An 18,681-nucleotide genomic window follows, 5' to 3' on the forward strand; every position below is an offset into this window, starting at 1 on the left:
TATCTTAATTGAAATGCAAAACTAAAAATAATATGCAAGCCCAGTAAAGCATGTCTCCAAGCAGTCAGGTGCAGCCTCTGCTTTGTAGGCTGGTTGTTGGTGTGCTGGCCTAGCCTCCCACTTGTGACTTTGAGCTCCTTGAGGGTGGGGACCCTGTCTTCTTCCTCTCTGGATTCCACACACCTAGCCCATGCAAGGGATAACCGACTGGCAGGGCTTCCTGGAGGCTGGGGCTGAGGAAGCAGCTGGGGAGCCTCAGGCAGCCGCACCCTTTCCCAGGGAGGAGGTACCTGGGATTATTCACAGGGCGGGTCCCCTGCTGTCAGCACCTGTCTGGTCTCACTGATTCCCTCTCCATGCTGTAGACTGTGGACTGAGCAGAGTCTGGCCCTCCTTTTCCTACCCACCCTCCTCCTTTTGTTAGGGCTCCTGGCCTTTCTCTTCTCTCTGGAAAGCTAGGGCCCATCCTCTGTTCCCAGGGAGAGAGTGCCCTCTAGTGCCTGGGAGGGTGAAGGCCAAGGAGGAGGGCAGGGCCAGAGGCCAAGTCTGAAAGGAGGCCCTGCCAGCCAATGAGGGGTGAGCCGGCTGCAGCTTGACTGTGGGACTGGGACAGCAAGGGATCCACAGGTATTTCTTAGTGTGTGTGTGTGTGTGTCTTCTTGAGAACCCCCTCTATTATCTGAAGGATTGGACTCTGTAAGGTTACAAAGTTAACATGGTGGAGAAAGTCCCCCTGATCTCTACTCTTGAACTCTTCCTCCAAATAAGAAAACCCTCTACCTAAATTGTTCTAAATGGGTTTGGTTCCACCATGCCTGGATCTTTCTTGCCCAGGCTGTGGATCCTGGGATCACCTCTACCCAATTTCTTTCCTTTCTGACTAGCCTGGAATCCTTATCTATTATATCTCACTTGTCTCCTGTTCTAATATTTCATCTTCATTTTAAGTACAGAGAATACATAGTAATGTGAGCCATGGTGGGCGAATTGTGGCTGCAGCCTGTCCTGCTGGCTCCGTGTTTGCAATTAGAGGTAGGGGTGGGAGACACCAGAAATTCCTGCCTTGGCATGATCAGGGGTTGGGCTCAAGCTTTTCTTCTTCAGCTGTGTGATGTGACAAGCTCGGGACAGCATTCACTACATTATCATTCATGGCTGGGGAAGCACCATGATCAAATGACCAGAGTCTAGACCTCCTGTTGACCAGAATTGATTGCTGGTGTCTAGGCAGTTTTGCAAGATGCCAGCTTCTTTCCTGGGAGGCCAGCCTATGGGACTTCCATTTTGGGCAAGTGAATCCATGCCTCTTGTTTGACCAAAGAGGAAAGCTCAACACTTTCCCGCATTAGGTGACTGCCTTCCTTTGTGGAGGGCTCATTTGTCATCAGGACACAGTTTTCTTGAATGAATGGATTCCTGGGTGTTAATGGCTGAGAGGTTGCTTGTCCTGATCCAGGAAGCTCTTGGATGCTCATTTTAAACTGGGGTTCTAAACATTTTCCATCTGGGAATTACTGATGATAACATAAAATCTCTTGAGGGCAGTCATCTACCCCATTTGATCTCAAACCTCCCTCTACAGTTTCTTAGTAGGATAATTGGGAGAACTGTTGATGTTTTGGTTGACATCACTGGGAGTCGATATTTTATTTGGATTGAGTTTAAGCAAGCAGTTCATTTCTGCCTGACACAGCAGAAAATATTTCTGCAATGGAAAGGACATAATAATCCTGGAGGTTAACCTCCTGGACCCTTGTTGTGAATCTCCATCATCAGAAACTCAAGTAGATTGTGGAGAAATTCCAGGCAGAGGCTTTCAAATCAGACAGATCTGCCCTTTCTAACTGGGTAACTTTGGGCTAGTGACTTAACCTCTCTGAAGTCCAGTTTCCTGATGATAAGTACAGGTCTCATAAGTCATTGTGAAGATACTTAATGAATAACTGTGAAGTCACTTAATGAATAACTGTGAAGTCCTCCTGGAGAAGGAAATGGAAACCCACTCCATATTCCTGCCTGGAAAAGCCCATGGACAGAGGAGCCTGGCAGGCTGTACAGTCCATGGGGTCATGAGTTGGACATGAATTAGTGATTAAACTACCACCACTACCTCAGCAAATACTTGGAATATAGGATGTGATCAGTAATTGGCAAATGCTGCTATTAGTATCGTTCTCTCTTGAGAAGAAGTTAGGTGAGCGTCTGTCAGGAATCTTTGCGAATGAAGCCCACCCCTGCCTCTACTGTAGTTTGCTTTTTCTGAGCCTCAGTGTTCTCACATGTGAAAATGAGATTATGATAATTTCACAGTAATAAGAGAACAGACTCCATATGATTTCAAGACCATGCAATTTTTGCACCTTGTTTATGTCCCTGGGTATTTCTCCTAGCTTACAGTCTAAGAGAACTTGAATATAATTTGTGTCCTACTGTTGTGTGAAAATTGTATAAATTTCAATTATGTTCAGTTGATTCACAGGGCTTTTCAGGCCTATTATAGCCTTCTCTGTCTCTGTATATTCAGTCTGTTAATTTTTGAGAGTTTGATATTGAAACTCCAACTAAAAGTCTTAATTTATTTACTTAAAAAATAATTTAATATATAGTGGAACTATATGTAACCTTGTTCTGTATTTTCCAAGCCTCCTGTAAATCTGTTATCATACTTTCGTAATTAAAAAAAATTTAAAAATAGGATTACTAATATCTTATGGGAATTTTATAAGAATTAAATATAAAATAGCAGCACTAAGATGTAAAAATGTCCACACAGAGTTTATTCAAATAGCTACTCAAGAGTTTTAGAAATTGTTATTATCTGTGCTGGAAATCTGTAGATGAGGCACCGGGCTCCTAGGAGGGACCATGACTTCTCAGGGTAATAGTAGGCTGGTGGCTAGACAGAGGTGTTAGCTCACCTTTGCTGAGCATCTGCTAAGGGTCAGCCTTGTCCTGAGGACCTTAAGAAGCCTCACCAGGTGCTGGTCCTTAGGAGGTTCTCAGTTTGGCAAGGAGGCAGATGGGGGCCATGCAACTGGTAGGTGCTTTGTTTGAAGGGTGAGGATGATTAGTCTGACTATCGGTGTCTCTCCCAGGGCTGTGATCCATACTCTCCCTGTTGGTGACCTAGGACCTCATGAGGATGCTGCTATGGTTTCTTGTCTTGTCTGCTTTGGATCTCGCAGCCTGGGGTGAGTTTTCTTTTACTAGGTCACAAGTGCTTTTGGCATCAGCTCCAGCCTGGTTTTGTTTGTAAACTATCCTCTCCAGGATAAGTCCTCCCCATCAGCTGTGTTCCCTATCGGAGCCCAGCTCAGGTGTCCCCACCCCAGCTGAGACAGGCTCCAGTCCTCAGCAGCCTCTCCAGCCTGCCCGGTACAGCTTGGTATCAGCGTCATGGTCAGGCATTTGCTCCTGATGATTTCACAGAAGGACAGAATCTCAGAACCACGATGGAGACCCTTAACAACTTAGTCTTGTAGACAGGGCAACAGGCCCCATTGTGGCAGTGACTTGCTCTTGGTCATCTGACAATTTGGGGGTGGATGCAGAGTCCAGTGGTTATGAACATGGGTCTGGGGTCAGACAGCCTGGCTTGGAATCCAAGTCCACAGCTTAAAACCCATAGCATTTTAGACAAATAACCTCTCTGAGCCTCAGTTTCTCATTTGTATAGAGGGAGTAGTTAATTTGCTTTGTTTATTTCACAAAGATTTTTTAAGCCACAAATGTGATAGAGCCCTTGAACATGCTTTGTTAACTACAGACTGGTCTGTGGGCGACACTGTTGTCCCAGTGACAGTGCCCCCATGACCTCTGGTACTGAACAGACAGAGGGGAATGAGGCATGTTTGTGATGATTGTGTGTGTGTGTGTGTGTGTGTGTGCGCACTCAGTCGCTTCAGTTGTGCTCTGACTCTTTGCTGCCCCATGGACTGTAGCCTACCAGGCTCCTCTGTCCATGGGATTCTCCAGGCAAGAATACTGGAGGGGGTTGCCGTGCCCTCCTCCAGGGATCTTCCAGACCCAGGGATCGAACCTGAGGCTCCTGGATTGCAGGGGAATTCTTTATTCACTGAGCCATCTGGGAAGCCCATTTGTGGTGATTAATCCTCCATTAATCCTATCTTAAAAAAAATTAAGTTGGTAGGGCAGTCACAATGATCTGTAAATTTCTGTATTTCAAGAACCTTGCCTGGATCACTAGGTGCTTAACATATGAATACATACCAAGATGACCATCTTGGTATGTGACCCTCTGGTCTATTAATACATATACAGGTGAACTGGGAATGAGCTGGCCAGCTGAGAAGACAAGAGAGACTGCATTGAACTGGAAATGAAGGGAGGCTTGGGGAGGCTGGGGAGGGTGGGAGGGGGGAAAGACCTCACTGGGGCAGATGTGAGAGGCAGGATGAGGCCAGATGCATCTGTGGTTTTCCTCTTTCTTGTCTCCTAGAGGAAGTCAGGTGGGTCAGATGGGAAGTTATCTGGGGAGACCGAGAGGCTGTGGGCTGTGGGGTCACAGGAGGAACATGGAGCCTGTGCTTCTGAGCTGGTCCAGGTATTTTCCAAGGACCAGCACCAAGCGCAGTGTTCCTTCGCAGGGGATTCCCTGGAGTTGTCCTGGAACGAGACCCAAGCCAGGGGGCTGTCACAGGAGCTTCTGGACCTGTTTGTTGGCATCTCACAGCTCATTCACACAGGTCACAATGGTGAGGCATTTGGAGGGGCTGCCTGGGGCTTTTTAGGGAGACAGAAGTGTTTCTTAGAACATCACTATGGCTGGGTGGGGTGGATGGGGTAGGGTAGAACCACAACTCCTCCCATGGATTGTCCTGAGTCCTTGGGCAAAGGTGAGTTCCAGAAGGGAGAGGAAAGCCAGGGAAAAAAGACAAGGATCCCAGTCTCTAGCTCTCAGGGTAGAGATACCACTTCGCTCAGGCAGTTCCCGGGAGCTCCCAAGTAAGGATACTGAGGGCGCCCTCGGGGGTCCTGGGGTCCTGGGTGGGGCTCTCACAGCCTTGCCCACAGTGCATGTTCATCTGGAAGAGGGAAGCCCCCACCCCAGTGTTCATGGGGCTTCCTGCAGGCTCTGGCTGGGGAGCTGCTGGTTTGAGGAGAGTGGCAGAACTTTCCTCAGGAGCCTGGTCTGGTGGTCTACAGTCCATGGGTCGCAAAGAGCTGGACAGGACTGAGTAACTAACACTTTTACTTTCACTTTCAAACAAGAGATGGAGAAGGGAAGGGGAGGCTGAGGTGGTGCAGGCCTCCTTCTGGGGCCTCTCCCATCACAGAGGATTCAGGATGGCCTGGACAGCCTATGGAGGGCATGGCAGGGCCTCAGCATGCCAGTCTATTTCCCCTCTCCCCTCCCCCCAGGTGTGCCCACCATTGTCTCCCGCAAGGAGTGGGGAGCGAGATCCCTGACCTGCAGGGCCCAGCTGACCCGGCCTGTGGCCTATGTCATCACGGACCAGATCACAGGGATGGAATGTGAGGAGCAAAACGCGTGCAGTCAAAAGCTGAGGGGCCTGCAGTCCCGTTCCGTCTACACCAAAGGCTGGTGTGATGTGGCCTACAAGTAAGAGGCTGGGGGGGTCCCTGGAGCCCACGTTAGAGTTCTCCCTTTGAGGGGTCTCCTGTTCCCCCTTCTCTGCATTTCTTAATTTCCCATTCATGTTGCTTTTCTAATGAATAAAAAATGCTAATATAAACAGAATCCAAGTCTCCCAGGGGTCATGAGGAGGACCAACGTGAGCCACATATTCAGATGTGGTCTTGGCCGCTAGGAGTTCCAGGAAAGAAGTGAGGGAGGTTGTGTGATAAGTACAGTCTCCCTCTTGATGCTCGAAGAACATTTCAATTTACGAAGGTCTTTACAAGTACTACTCAAGTAGGCTCTCCCTGCCACACTGAGGAATGGGCTGGAGAAATATTTACCACCCCTGTGTCATAGGGGGATGCTGTCTGGAGAAGTTAGAGAATTTGCTGAAAGTCACTCAGAGAAGGAGTGTGAACTCAGAACTCTTCCCAGGCTGCCTGCTAGTCCTGCCTTGTTCCACTTCTGCTCACAGACAGGGCTTTCTCCACCAGGTACCCTGAAGGGCCCCCTCACAGTGAGACTGGGATCCCACAGGAGACGTACCACTGGGGATGCAGGGAGGAGGGCCTGTAAGTGTGTGAGGCGAGGAGAGGCTTGTGTTGTGTACTGAGTATGCTCTCTGAGGATTATCAGTGGAGTGGATGCCCACAACCTCCTCTTTTCCCCTTTTTCTTTATAGAAGGAGAGAGAGAGAGGGAATGGTGCTCTCCTCCCTGATTCTAAGTTCAGTTCAGTTCAGTTGCTCAGTCATGTCTGACTCTTTGCGACCCCACGAACCCCAGCACGCCAGGCCTCCCTGTCCATCACCAACTCCTGGAGTCCACCCAAACCCATGTCCATTGAGTTGGTGATGCCATCCAACCATCTCATCTTCTATCATCCCCTTCTCTTCTTGCCTGAATTCTAAGGACAAGTATAAATGCTTTCTGAATTATCCACTTTGGAAAGGGTAACCCACATCCTATCCTTGATTTATTGAGATTGCAAATAAGTAAGAGCAGCTGGAAGCCCCCACTGTGGTCACCAGAGCCCCCGAGGGCCAGGGTTGGAGTCTTCCCGTCTGCCCTCTGTGGGTGCCGTGTTCACTACAGCTCAGCTGCTGAGCCTACCACGAGTGCCCCCGCAACTCTGCCGGTGTGGCACTGCTGGGTTGCCTGCTTCAGCCACTGCATCTCGCAGCCAGGTTTCTGGGGTGACAGTGCAGCAGTCTCTAGTTTGTACGATGCAGTTGCTGTAGCCATAGGGACTATTCACTTTGGGCTCACCAAAGGCTGCAGGGACAGAGTACCTTAGTAGCTGAAAGTACTGTGGCAAAGCCAGGGACACGGTGGACACAGTGAGGCCCCCACCTGGTTCTCAGGCCGATGTCACTGCAGGCTAGGAGGTCTGTTCCACTAGGAGGTCTGTTCCACTCCATTCGGGGTCTTTGGTGACTTCGGGGAAATGTTCTTTCTGTGCTCAGTTTGCTGTGGAAATTCATGACCTGTTAAAAGCTGAACACGTAAGAGTTGTGAAAATAAAGTTTTTAAGACTGCAACTGGAATGTGGAAGACAAGAAAGTTATAAAGAGAAGAGGAGGTAGAAGGAAAAAAAAATACTTTGGCCTCAAAAACTAAACTGGGAAAAGGAACATCCTAACCAAATTTCTGCAATAAAAAAGAGCTTAGGGATTCCTAAGGAGAAACTGAAGAAAACGTTAACTTAAAGGAATCCCTAAATTCTGGTCAACTGTTTTCAATGTACAAGTGCTTGGTCCTATAATTTAAAAACATGACGAATGGATTCTCCTTGAAAAATGTTGAACTAAAGTTCTCAGGTTCTTGAGAGTCACACATTGAAATTCTACTTTGAACCAAATGAGTCTTTTTAAATTGAGATTCTGGGAAACACAGGTAAACTAAGTCACAAGAAAATTAAAGACATATTCCTGCATCTCTTGGAAGTTTAAAATGCATTATTCCACTCGGTCTCAGTGTTAGGTCACTGTAACATATGAGCCTCTAGAACTTTTTGCATTCTGACGATGGGTGAGAAGTTTTCTGTTACAGAAATTTTCCATTTAATCATGTTTCCTTGCCTGGCAGCTTCCTGGTTGGGAACGATGGCAGGGTGTATGAAGGTGTTGGCTGGAACATCCAAGGCATGCACACCCAGGGCTACAACAACATCTCCCTGGGCCTCGCATTCTTTGGGAATAATCTAGGTAATGGTCACCCCTCTGGCCCTCTACCAAGAGTTGTCTACACTGTCTTCCATCACCGACTCTTGTCTTTTCAGCCTACATCATGTTGTTCTCTCTGATGATGGCCCCTCTCTTGAAGTTCTTTTCTCCCTTGGATTCTATGATGGGGCATTTTTGGAGTTCTCTTTCTCCTCTCTGGTCTGTACTCCCATGAGGTTGCTGAAGCCACCACTGATACTGCTTGAGCTCATAGTTACTGCCATCACTCTGAGAGTCTGAAAAAAGTGGAAGTCGCTCAGTCGTCTTCGGCTCTTTGTCTCCAGGCCAGAATACTTCCTTTCTCCAGGGGATCTTCTCGACCCAGGAATTGAGCCAGGGTCTCCTGCATTGCAGGCGGATTCTTTACCAACTGAGCTATCAGGGAAGCCTTGAAGTTGATAATTAGGAACTGGCGGAGGCAGAAAAACATGGCTTCTCTCTGCCTCCAGTGTCTCCCATTGGTAGAGCCCAACCAGTGGCCAGCAAGCAAGGAAGTCTGGGAAATGTAGTTTGCAGGTTTCTGCTGCTGCTGCTGCTGCTGCTAAGTCGCTTCAGTCGTGTCCGACTCTGTGCGACCCCATAGATGGCAGCCTACTAGGCTCCCCTGTCCCTGGGATTCTCCAGGCAAGAATACTGGAGTGGGTTGCCATTTCCTTCTCCAATGCCTGAAAGTGAAAAGTGAAAGTGAAGTCGCTCAGTCGTGTCTGACTCTTAGCAATCCCATGGACTGCAGCCCACCAGGCTCCTCCATCCATGGGATTTTCCAGGTAAGAGTACTGGAGTGGGGTGCCATTGCAGGTTTCTAGTCCTCTGCAAAGCACAGGAGAGCACAGAGTAGGCCATGGCTGATTCATGTTAATGTATGGCAAAAGCCACTACAATATTGTAATTAGCCTCTAATTAAAACAAATCAATTAAAAAAAAAAGGAGCCAACAACAACTAATTGGCATCTGCCAGGATCCTCATCTTCCAAGTAGTAGGGCTAGTAATAGCATTTATATCAGAGGTTTTCTGTGAGGATTACATGAGTTAATGGATGTGAAGAGCACTTGGCCTCATGTCTGATTGTGGAAGCTATTAAATAAATACAGTCACCTTTTCCTCCAAGCGAGGGCATTCCTGACTTGGTCAGGTGGGCCTCCTACATGTAGCTTTCACTGTCTCCGAGTGACTCCACATAGTGATAGAGTGGATAAATAAGGCACTTGGAAGAAGTCACCAACTTGGTTTCTAAGAGCTGTGTGTAAGTACTTCTTTGTCTCTTAGCCTCTTTGTCCTGGCTACTGGACTGGTTTTTTCTCTTCTCATCCATCAGTCATTTAGGCTCAAGGGGTCAACTTATCCTCCCTCTACATCTAGACCAGGTTGGAACTTTCTGCTAATAGTTCTGTGCTCCATGTCGTCCTCTCTCAGGCAGCAGTCCCAGCCCCACTGCCTTATCAGCCGCAGAGGACCTGATCTTCTATGCCATAAAAAATGGTCACCTATCCCCCAGGTATATTCAGCCACTTCTCTTGAAAGCAGAGAGCTGCCTGGTCCCTCATCAGCCACTGATGCCCAGGAAAGGTAAAGCCTCTCCGTTCTGCCTCATCCTCCTCCCAGTTACCACCCAGCAACAGTAGGGAATGCCTTTTATTATTGATATTCATTGGTTTCTCAGACCAAGAACATCTCTTGCTGAGATCTGGAAAATTCTAAGAGGGCACCTTTCTGGCCTCTCCTTTCCACTGGAACCATATAGCCATGGAACCATTCTTGACATAAATATATATGTACACATGTTTTCACTCAACGAGTGTTTACTGAATACCAGGCACTCTTCTAGGTACTGAGGGTGCAGCTGTGAACAAAACTGATGAAACTGCACATTTAAGTAGAGAAAGATAGAAAATGAAGAATCAATAAGTAAAAGGTATATGATGTTAGATGTAACATCAGGGTTATGGAGAAGAATAAAGCATGGAAATGGAGTGGGGTAAAATATATATATTTGTGTATATTACATGAATACACATACACACACAATCTCTGTCTCATACTCTCCCTCGCTCACACACACCTCCTTCTAAAAGCAAAACAAGCCAACCTTCCACATGACCACAACACAGAGAAAAACTTGGGTTCACAGATTACACTGCCATGAGTGTGAATAGTCCAAGAAGTCGGATAATAAAAATCATGCACTATTTTGGAAAGACAAGCAGCAACCTAAACCCAGTACAATTATAAGCACTTTCAATAGTTTAACACTCTCTGCTAGAGTGGGTCTTGCCTAGGACTCAAGAATGTTTTTCATTAAGCTTTTCAAGTTGCAAATCTTTAAAATTTGTCTTGCTTTCAGACTGGTGTTGTCTTCATTAATAACAGTTTTACATGTGTAGAATTCTTTAGAGATTTTAAATTACCATATGCATGTGATCAGTTCAGAAAGTCAGCTGATTTCTGCACACTGGTCTTGTCTTATAAGTACACATATCTGCATTTATCTGCAGTGCATATTCAAGCATGTAGATATCAGTAGTCTTTTCCCTTCTGCTCACATGCTGATTTCCATAGTTGTTATCAGAACCTGACTTTTGCCTCTGTCCCTTGGCTCCAGCTGCCTGACCCAGACAATCCCTATCTAGACTTTCCCAGAATCCCACAAAATCTCACATGTTAAGCTGTGTTAGTGGGTGCCACTAACACAGGTTGGGGATTCTGAGGAGTTACCAGCCTGCAGTTGTGAGATTGTCCACATGTGGGAACAGGCAAATTCGCATCTCATTGTTTTTTCCCCTCACCACAGCTTGCCCCAACATCATCACAAGGTCAGCTTGGGAAGCCAGACAGACACACTGCCCTACAATGAGCCTCCCAGCCAAATATGTTGTCATCATCCACACCGCTGGGGCAACCTGCAATGTATCCATGGACTGTCGGATCCGCGTCCGAGATATACAATCTTACCACATTGACGCAAAGGACTTCTGTGACATCGGATATCAGTAAGTGCGACTGGTACACACGTGACCCTCCTTTTCTTCAGGGCTATTGGAAGGAAGGCCTGGGGAGGGAGCCGGTGTTTACCAAGCTCTTCCTTTGTGCCAGGCGCTTTACATTAGACATCATCTTTTTATTTGTGCAGGATTCTGGCCTGAGCATTCTTCAGAGCCTAGCCAAGGTTTAGTTATCTCCCCTGGGCATGTTCTCCATGAGTGGTTGGGAAGACTCTGAAAGGAAGATGTTAAAACAATAGTGATAAACCAAGAGCTCGAGACACTTATAGGAGGCTGTCAATGGACCATGCCTTTTAAATGTAATCCCTTCCAACCAGCCAGAAACCCAGACCCTGTTCACCCCCTGCTGCCCTTGAGCCAAACCCCAAACTTGCTCTCTCTGATGTTAGAATCCTGCAATACCTCTGGTATTGCTTACTCCATTTATAGACACAGGAAACTTTAACTTCTCTGGACTTCTTTTGCCTCCTCTCTGCAGTAGGGCAACAATACCTTATCTGTTTGATAATACAAAGTGAAAAAAAAATGTTCTCTTTCGGTTCCTTTAATGCCAAGTCTATAATTAAGAAACACAGTAAGCTAGTAGAACAGTGGGAAGCTTCTTAGGCATTCCCTTGGAATTTTCTTGAAGAAGTTTAGGGTTAGATAAAAGTCTGATAACTTTTAATTATTAGTACTAATTTTAATTTTATTGGCATCTAGTTGATTTACAATGTTGTGTTAGTTTCAGGTATACAGCAAAGTGATTCAGTGATAACCTATAAAAGAATAAATTTAAAAAAATTTATTTATTCATTTACTGGCTGGTCTGGGTCTTCATGGGCTTCCCTGGTGGCTCAGATGGTAAAGCGTCTGCCTGCAGTGCAGGAGACCCGGGTTAGAGCCCTGGGTTGGGAAGATCCCCTGGAGAAGGAAATGGCAACCCACTCCAGTACTCTTGCCTGGAAAATTCCATGGACTGAGGAGCCTGGTAGGCTACAGTCCATGGGGTCGCAAAGAGTCGGACATGACTGAGTGACTTCACTTTCTGGGTCTTCCTTGCTGTGCTGGTTTTCTCTAGTTGTGGGGAGCAGGGGGTGCCTATTCTCTAGTTGCGATGCAGGCTTCTCTTTGTGGTGGCTTCTCTTGCTGTGGGGCACAGGCTCAATGGTTATGGCTCATGGGCTTAGTTTCTCCACAGTGTGTGAGATCTTCCCGAATCAAGGAAAAACCTGTGTCTCCTGCGTTGGCAGGTGGATTCTTTACCACTGAGCTACAGGGAAGCTGTGAGTTAATCACAACAAATTTTATGAAGTCTCAGGTGGGTTTACTTTTGTATATATCCTGGTGGCTCAGATGGTAAAGAACCCACCTGCAATGAAGGAGACTTGGCTTCGATCCCTGGGTTGGGAAGATCCCCTGGAGGAGGGCATGGGAACCTACTCCAATATTCTTGCCTGAGAATCCCCATGGACAGAGGAGCCTGGTGGGCTCTAGTCCTTGGGGTCGCAAAGAGTTGGACGTGACTGAGTAAGCACATGTCTCATTCTGGGATGGCTGCCTTTCTCCTCTGAACTCCCATTTTAAAAACAGCCTTTGTAAATAGGAGAAAACTATGGCTGCATTTTACAGGGTTTTCCACAGCCTTGCTATGGTTATTAAGCTTAGTTAATAAAAAATTAAATGTGGAAATTCCAAATGGAAAATGCCAGGATCTGAGGGAATGTTAGTTTCCTTTCACATTCATCCTTTGGGGACTGGCTTGATTCCTGTCCCTTGACTTTGGAAGCCTGTTATGATGCTCACTCCCACTGCAGCCTCAGGATACAGCATCTGTTGCTCTGGCACCAACTGTGCTCAGAATGGACAAAGGGCCCTCCCATTCATCATTTCTTACTTTTTCACCAATATTTATTGGGGTATCCCTGGTGGCTCAGCAATAAAGAATCTGCCTGCAATGCAGGAGATGCAGGTACAATCCCTGGAGAAGGAAATGGCAGCCCACTCCAGTATTCCTGCCCGAAAAAACCCATGGATAGAGGAGACAGGTGGGCTACAGTCCATGGGTTCTCAAAGAGTCAGACACAACTGAAGCCACTGAGCACGTATGCACGCTATGTGCTTGGTGCTCAGCGAGGTGAATTGGCTCCTTCCCTTGTGGAGGAGAGAGGATAAACAGGTCATGACATTGTGTTGGCACTGGGATGCATGAGTAACAGAATGTGCCCAGGGTAGACCTCTAACAAGACTTTGGAGGACTGAACGGTATCACAGCAGGGCTTCAGCAGGGAGAGGCATCCACCCTGGGACATGGGTACAGAGTGGGGGTCAGTCAGGCAAAGAAGGATACGGAGTGTTCCAGGCAAGAGGGAGCAGCATATACAAGGGCCTGGAGTCCAGACAGAGCACAAATGAAAGAAGCTTGTGTGCTAAGTTGCTCCAGTCATGTCTGACTCTTTGAGACTCTATGGACTGTAGCCTACCAGGCTCCTGTGTCCGTGGGATTCTCCGGGCAAGAATTCTGGAGTGGGTTGCCATGGCCTCCTCTAGGGGATCTTCCTGATCCAGGGATCAAACCCGTGTCTCTTATACCTCTTGCATTGACAGGCGTGTTCTTTACCATTAGCACCACCTGGGATGCCCACAAAGAAGCTTGATGCTGCTGCTGCTAAGTCACTTCAGTCGTATCCTACTCTGTGCGACCCCATAGATGGCAGCCCACCAGGCCCCGAAGTCCCTGGGATTCTCCAGGGAGTGGGTTGCCATTTCCTCCTCCAATGCATGAAAGTGAAAAGTGAAAGTGAAGTCACTCAGTCGTGTCCGACTCTTAGCGACCCCATGGACTGCAGCCTACCAGGCTCCTCCGTCCATGGGGTTTTCCAGGCAAGAAGAGTGCTGGAGTGGGGTGCCATTGCCTTCTCCAACAAAGAAGCTTAACTCCTACCTAAAACAGACTACAAAGAGGGGACTGGTGAGAGGGAAGGCTGGAGGGGCTGACAGGAGCCACAGCACAGGGGCCTGGGCATTGGTCCTGACAGGCTGACTCTACTTGAAAGGCAACTGGAAATCCATGCCCTATGATGGTATCTGTATTTAGCAAAACCACTCTGGGGGCTGTTTTAAGCATGGATTGCCAGGAGGTAAAACTCTGGGCAGACAGCTTTTGCAGTAATTCAGACAACAGGTGATGGTGACCTGGAACAGCATACCAGCTGTTGGCATAGAGGTAAGTGGAGAAATTTAAAACAGGAGAAATAGTTGACAAGCCATGAATGTTGATTGGATGGGGCTCGGAGAGGGAGAGTGAGGCATTCAGTCTGATGCCCAATTTTCTGGCTGAGGAAATTGTGGAAGAAGATGGGTTTGTTTGGACATGTTGGCTTTTAGAGCTTGTAATTGAGCTATGGGTTCCCAGCTGGCTCAGTGGTAAAGAACCTGCCAGCCAAGCAGGAGACACAGGAGACGCGGGTTCAGTCCCTGAGTTGGGAAGATCCCCTGGAGAAGGAAATGGAAACCTACTCCAGTATTCTTGGCTGGGGAATCCCAGGGACAGAGGAGCCTGGGGGGCTACAGGCCATGAGCGGATATGAGTCAAAAGCAGTCAAAAGTGTTGGACATAACTTAAGTGACTAAAAAACAACAACAATTGGAATTATCAGACTGGATGGTTGTCCAGGGAGAATATGTTGAGTGAGAAGAGAGAAGGGATGAGACCAGAGTCCCAGGGGAGGAGAACCAGGGAAGAGAAAACATCAAGAAATTAGTGGCCAACAGGATCAGAATACAAATCAGTTTTCATTACTAGTGTAACCATGTGGCAGTGGACTGATGCTGCTCTCATCATTGCTTGACACTGTCTGTCTTCATTCCTTAGGTTCAGGGACTATTTATTTTTTTTTCTTTTGCCTTTTTGTCTCTGTTCACATTGGCACATACGGTAAGAGTATAGTAATGGTAATAGTAATAATAGTAAGTGGATGAAAGGATGAATTGATGATTCAAGGAGTGAATGAAGCCAGTTCTCTCCAGAGTAATTTTCTCCTTTTCCTTTTCCTGACCTTAGCTTCCTTGTGGGCCAGGATGGTGGTGTGTATGAAGGAGTTGGCTGGCATACCGAAGGCTCACACACATACGGATACAACGATATTGGCCTAGGAATTGCCTTCATAGGCAACTTTGTAGGTAAGGGGTCAACATGGAGCAGAGGGACTCTGGATGATGAAGTATTATGTGAAATATCTGGGAAGCAATGGGGATAAGATGCATTGTGGTGCCCGACAGTGTCAGTGGGACTCTCAGTGCAAGAGGCAGGTCCCCAGGAGTCCCTCTCAGGCAGAACATTTCCTCCAAATCCACCTGTACCAATACCCGGTTCTATCTGTCTTTAGAGCCATGCCCAATGCAAGCATGGAGCAAGAGAGAAAAAAAAATCTTTTGCAAACTTTGGTGTTTTCATAGCACTGGTGGCAAATGTAGCTTCTTCCTTGGTAGCCATGGCAACAGCATTGGGGAGCACCACTATCTTTTATGGACAAGCAATGGACGGTCTGGTGCTGCCATGTCTGCCCTGTGGTGACTGTTGAGAAGTGGTGTGTTGAGCTGCAGTTATTTTTCAGAGAGGTTTTGAACTTGCTAGAAGGCAGAATCAGGGAGCACAATGACCTTGCTTTCCCAATGTGCCTGGCTGCAGAAACTTACAGGAATTTGTTGGCTATGGTGTTGACGGGGATAGAGGGAGACTGGGCTAGGTGCTTGTCCCTGCCCAAAGCAAGTAACCTTGAGACCCTAGTGATTGCTTGGCTAAATGTGTTTTGCAGAAAAACCACCGAATGCTGCAGCGCTGGAGGCAGCTCAGAGCCTGATCCACTGTTCCGTGGTCAAGGGGTATCTGGTCCCCAACTACCTGTTGGTGGGGCACAGCGATGTGACCGATATTCTGTCTCCTGGACGGGCTTTGTACAACATCATTAAGACTTGGCCTCATTTCAGACAATGAGGGAACCCCAGTTCCTTCCAATACCACCCCCTTCCCAACCCTGGCTTCTGAGCCTCCCCTTCTTCACCTTCCATCCTGGCTCAATACCTGCAACCCCTCCCTGCCAGCCCCATCCTGTTTCTTCTGCTTCAGGTTAGTATGATCATTTCCTAACTAGTAGGATCAGTTCCATATGATCAAACTCCATAGTGGGGCATTCCGGCCTTCTGAGTCTGCACCCAGCCTCCTTCCCTCCTCACCTTCCTCTCCCCAGCACCCACCTCCTCACCCAGCTGAGCCTTTTTGTCCCTTTGTACACACCCCTCTCCTGGTGTGCCTTCCCCTGCCAATGTTGTAGCCATGCATTCCGGGAAACAAACTCACTCAGAATGACAATGCAGATAGTGGAGTGCTGTTTCATTACACCAGCCGGCCCAAGGCAAAGTCTCCTCTTAGCCAAGGATGCTGACCGACTTTTGTGAAAACCTTATATACCTTAAGTCTACTACTCAAGTCCACACCCCCAGATTCCTTAAACCTAGCCTGTAAACTGTTAAAGGGAGATACAATCAGGTTACAGCCATGATTCACCATCAGAAGGGTCAGCTGGTTATGCATTAAAGCCTACACCAATGGATTCCATAAAGATTAAGGTGATTGACTACACAGGGGATTACTACATTCTTTTTGGTGACGGGAAATCTTGGTATGGAATCTGGTGTTTATCAGTCCAGGAGGCCAGTTCGGCCATAGGTATGTTAGCCCCATGGCTACCAGGCACATAGTCCAAAGCTCACTGAAAATGCAAGATGGAGGTTCCTTTTTTTTCAAGATGGAGTCAGCTCGGCCTGTTCCTTTCCTCGCTCACCGTCTGCCTGGCAGCTCCTAGCCTCACACGTGATCCAGGTCAACATCCCAGCCCCTCCTCTCTGTTCACACACGACCTTGTCCATATTCGGATGCAGCCCTTATTTCAGGGCAGTGATTGTTTATAGAAATTCTCTCCACTGGGTTGTGAGTTTGTCCAGTTTCATTTGTGTCTGTGTCCTCAGTTCTTCAGCAGTGTCTGAAAAGTGAAAGTCACTCAGTCATGTCCTGCTCTTAGTGACCCCAAGAACTACACAGTTCATGGAATTCTCCAGGCCAGAATATTGGAGTGAGTAGCCTTTCCCTTCTCCAGGGGATCTTCCCAACCCAGGGATCGAACCGGGGTCTCCTGCATTGCAGGTGGATTCTTTACCAACTGAGCTCTCAGGGAAGGTGCTACAAGTATTCATTGGAGAAATGGATGAATAAATGAATGAGTGGACCAAGTCCTTGCTCCCCTTTCCAATGTGCTTATCATCCCCCTTTTGGGGAAGACTTGCTGGATGATACATCATCCCACCAGCATTCTCTCTGTTCTGTTGCCTCCCAGTCTGAGACTCAGAGCTGCTCTGGTTGCTCAACTGCAGTGGTTATTTTGTCTCCAGAGTCCCGTGTCCCCATCCTCCCAGAGCTCCCTGAGGGCAGAGGCTGTGTCCACACAGCACTGCTCTCTGTCCTTCCCTGGTTGGGTCCGCTAGGCATCAAGCTGAGTGGGACTCAGAGCTTGGGGGCTCTGCAGCCTCCCTCCCTGGGCTCCTCCTGCCCCAAGTGAAGCCTCATCCTTTCAGGTGGGGGAAACACTGACTGCTCTTTACTAGAAGCACAGGAACTGGAAAATCCCTGCTAGTGGTTAGTTTTTCCTGATCTGGAAACAAGGAAAGGAGGAAGAAGGGGAGAAACACGGACTCCCCACCCCCTCCTTTGGTATTCACACGAGTCTTTGCTTTTAGAGTGTTTCACAGCTCTTAGAACAAAGCAGGTTCAACCTTGCATTTTCACAGCTGTTCATGCTTTTCAAAGACTGTCCCCCAATCTCACTGGATTCACTTTATCCTCAGGCCACCTGGGCACAGAAGCAGGGGAAGGAATTGTTTATCTAGAGAGTCAAGTAGGCCTGGGGGGTCTCAATGCCCCTTTCTGATTTACAGAGCCAGGGGGAGAGGGAAGGCTGCTCTAGGAGGAGACCCCCTTGGGATGGGAGTCACTGGACCAGAAGCTCTGGTCAACCCAGTCCTTTCTTAGGGGTGAAACCTCCCCAACTTGCCACAGTGTGTCTCCCCTTCTCTTACAACTTCCAGGGTGAGTTTCAGAGCCCTTCCTACAGGGAGTGGCCAAAAAGGTGGATGTGTGATGAGAAATGATCCCAAGAAAAGAGCTGCCCTCCAGCTTTCTCTGCCTTTCTTACCACCCTCCAAAGGTCTCTGGCCTTTGATTCAAAGCACATTCCTGGCCTGAGGGTCTCACTAGCCTCCCCAGCCCCTGCCCCAGGCAGGCTTTCCTGGGGGTGGGAGTGGTGGTGGGTTGCAGACACCCCCATCTCCATCAGTGCTCATCAAGGCCTCCTCAAATCAGCATTATTGCAGGGTCTGAATTATTGTCTTTTCAAGATTATTTACTTTTATTAGTCTTAAATACACATAATCTAGGTGAAACCAGAGCACTCAGTAGGAAAATGCTTTTTCAAGGTCAATCCTGAGGCAGCCAATTCCACTCAGTTGCCTCTTCAGAGTCCTTTGTGTGCAGAAATTCTTTCCAGCTCCCCTTTAATTATTTAAAGTGGGATTCAGAGAACTCCCTGGTAGTCTGATGTTTAGCTCTCACTACTGGGGCCCAGGTTTGATCCCTGGTGAGGGAACTAAGATCCTGCAAACCATGAGGGGTGGCCAAAAAAAAAAAAAAAAAAAAGTGGAGTTCATACTAACATCCCTCCTCAGAGGTTAGCTGTGAGGATTAAGTGAATTTAGAGTCCTGTGACTCATGGTTGGATATAATGTGATCCTGCCAAAGTTGAGTGGTTGTATCATGGTATTCTTG

At 47.7% G+C, this 18,681-nt stretch overlaps 1 protein-coding gene across 1 annotated transcript; it reads left to right on the top strand.

The window, feature by feature from the left end:
- Positions 1 to 3,142: 3,142 nt before the first annotated feature.
- PGLYRP3 (peptidoglycan recognition protein 3) lies at positions 3,143 to 16,853 on the top strand. Its single transcript, XM_027538323.1, has 8 exons — positions 3,143 to 3,191; positions 4,608 to 4,715; positions 5,383 to 5,584; positions 7,690 to 7,808; positions 9,241 to 9,393; positions 10,616 to 10,814; positions 14,869 to 14,987; positions 15,623 to 16,853. The coding sequence occupies exons 1-8, from the start codon at positions 3,143 to 3,145 to the stop codon at positions 15,799 to 15,801; spliced, it is 1,128 nt and encodes a 375-aa protein (XP_027394124.1). The 3' UTR covers positions 15,802 to 16,853.
- Positions 16,854 to 18,681: the final 1,828 nt, after the last annotated feature.

Source organism: Bos indicus x Bos taurus, chromosome 3, assembly GCF_003369695.1.
Source record: "Bos indicus x Bos taurus breed Angus x Brahman F1 hybrid chromosome 3, Bos_hybrid_MaternalHap_v2.0, whole genome shotgun sequence".
NCBI lineage: Eukaryota > Metazoa > Chordata > Mammalia > Artiodactyla > Bovidae > Bos > Bos indicus x Bos taurus.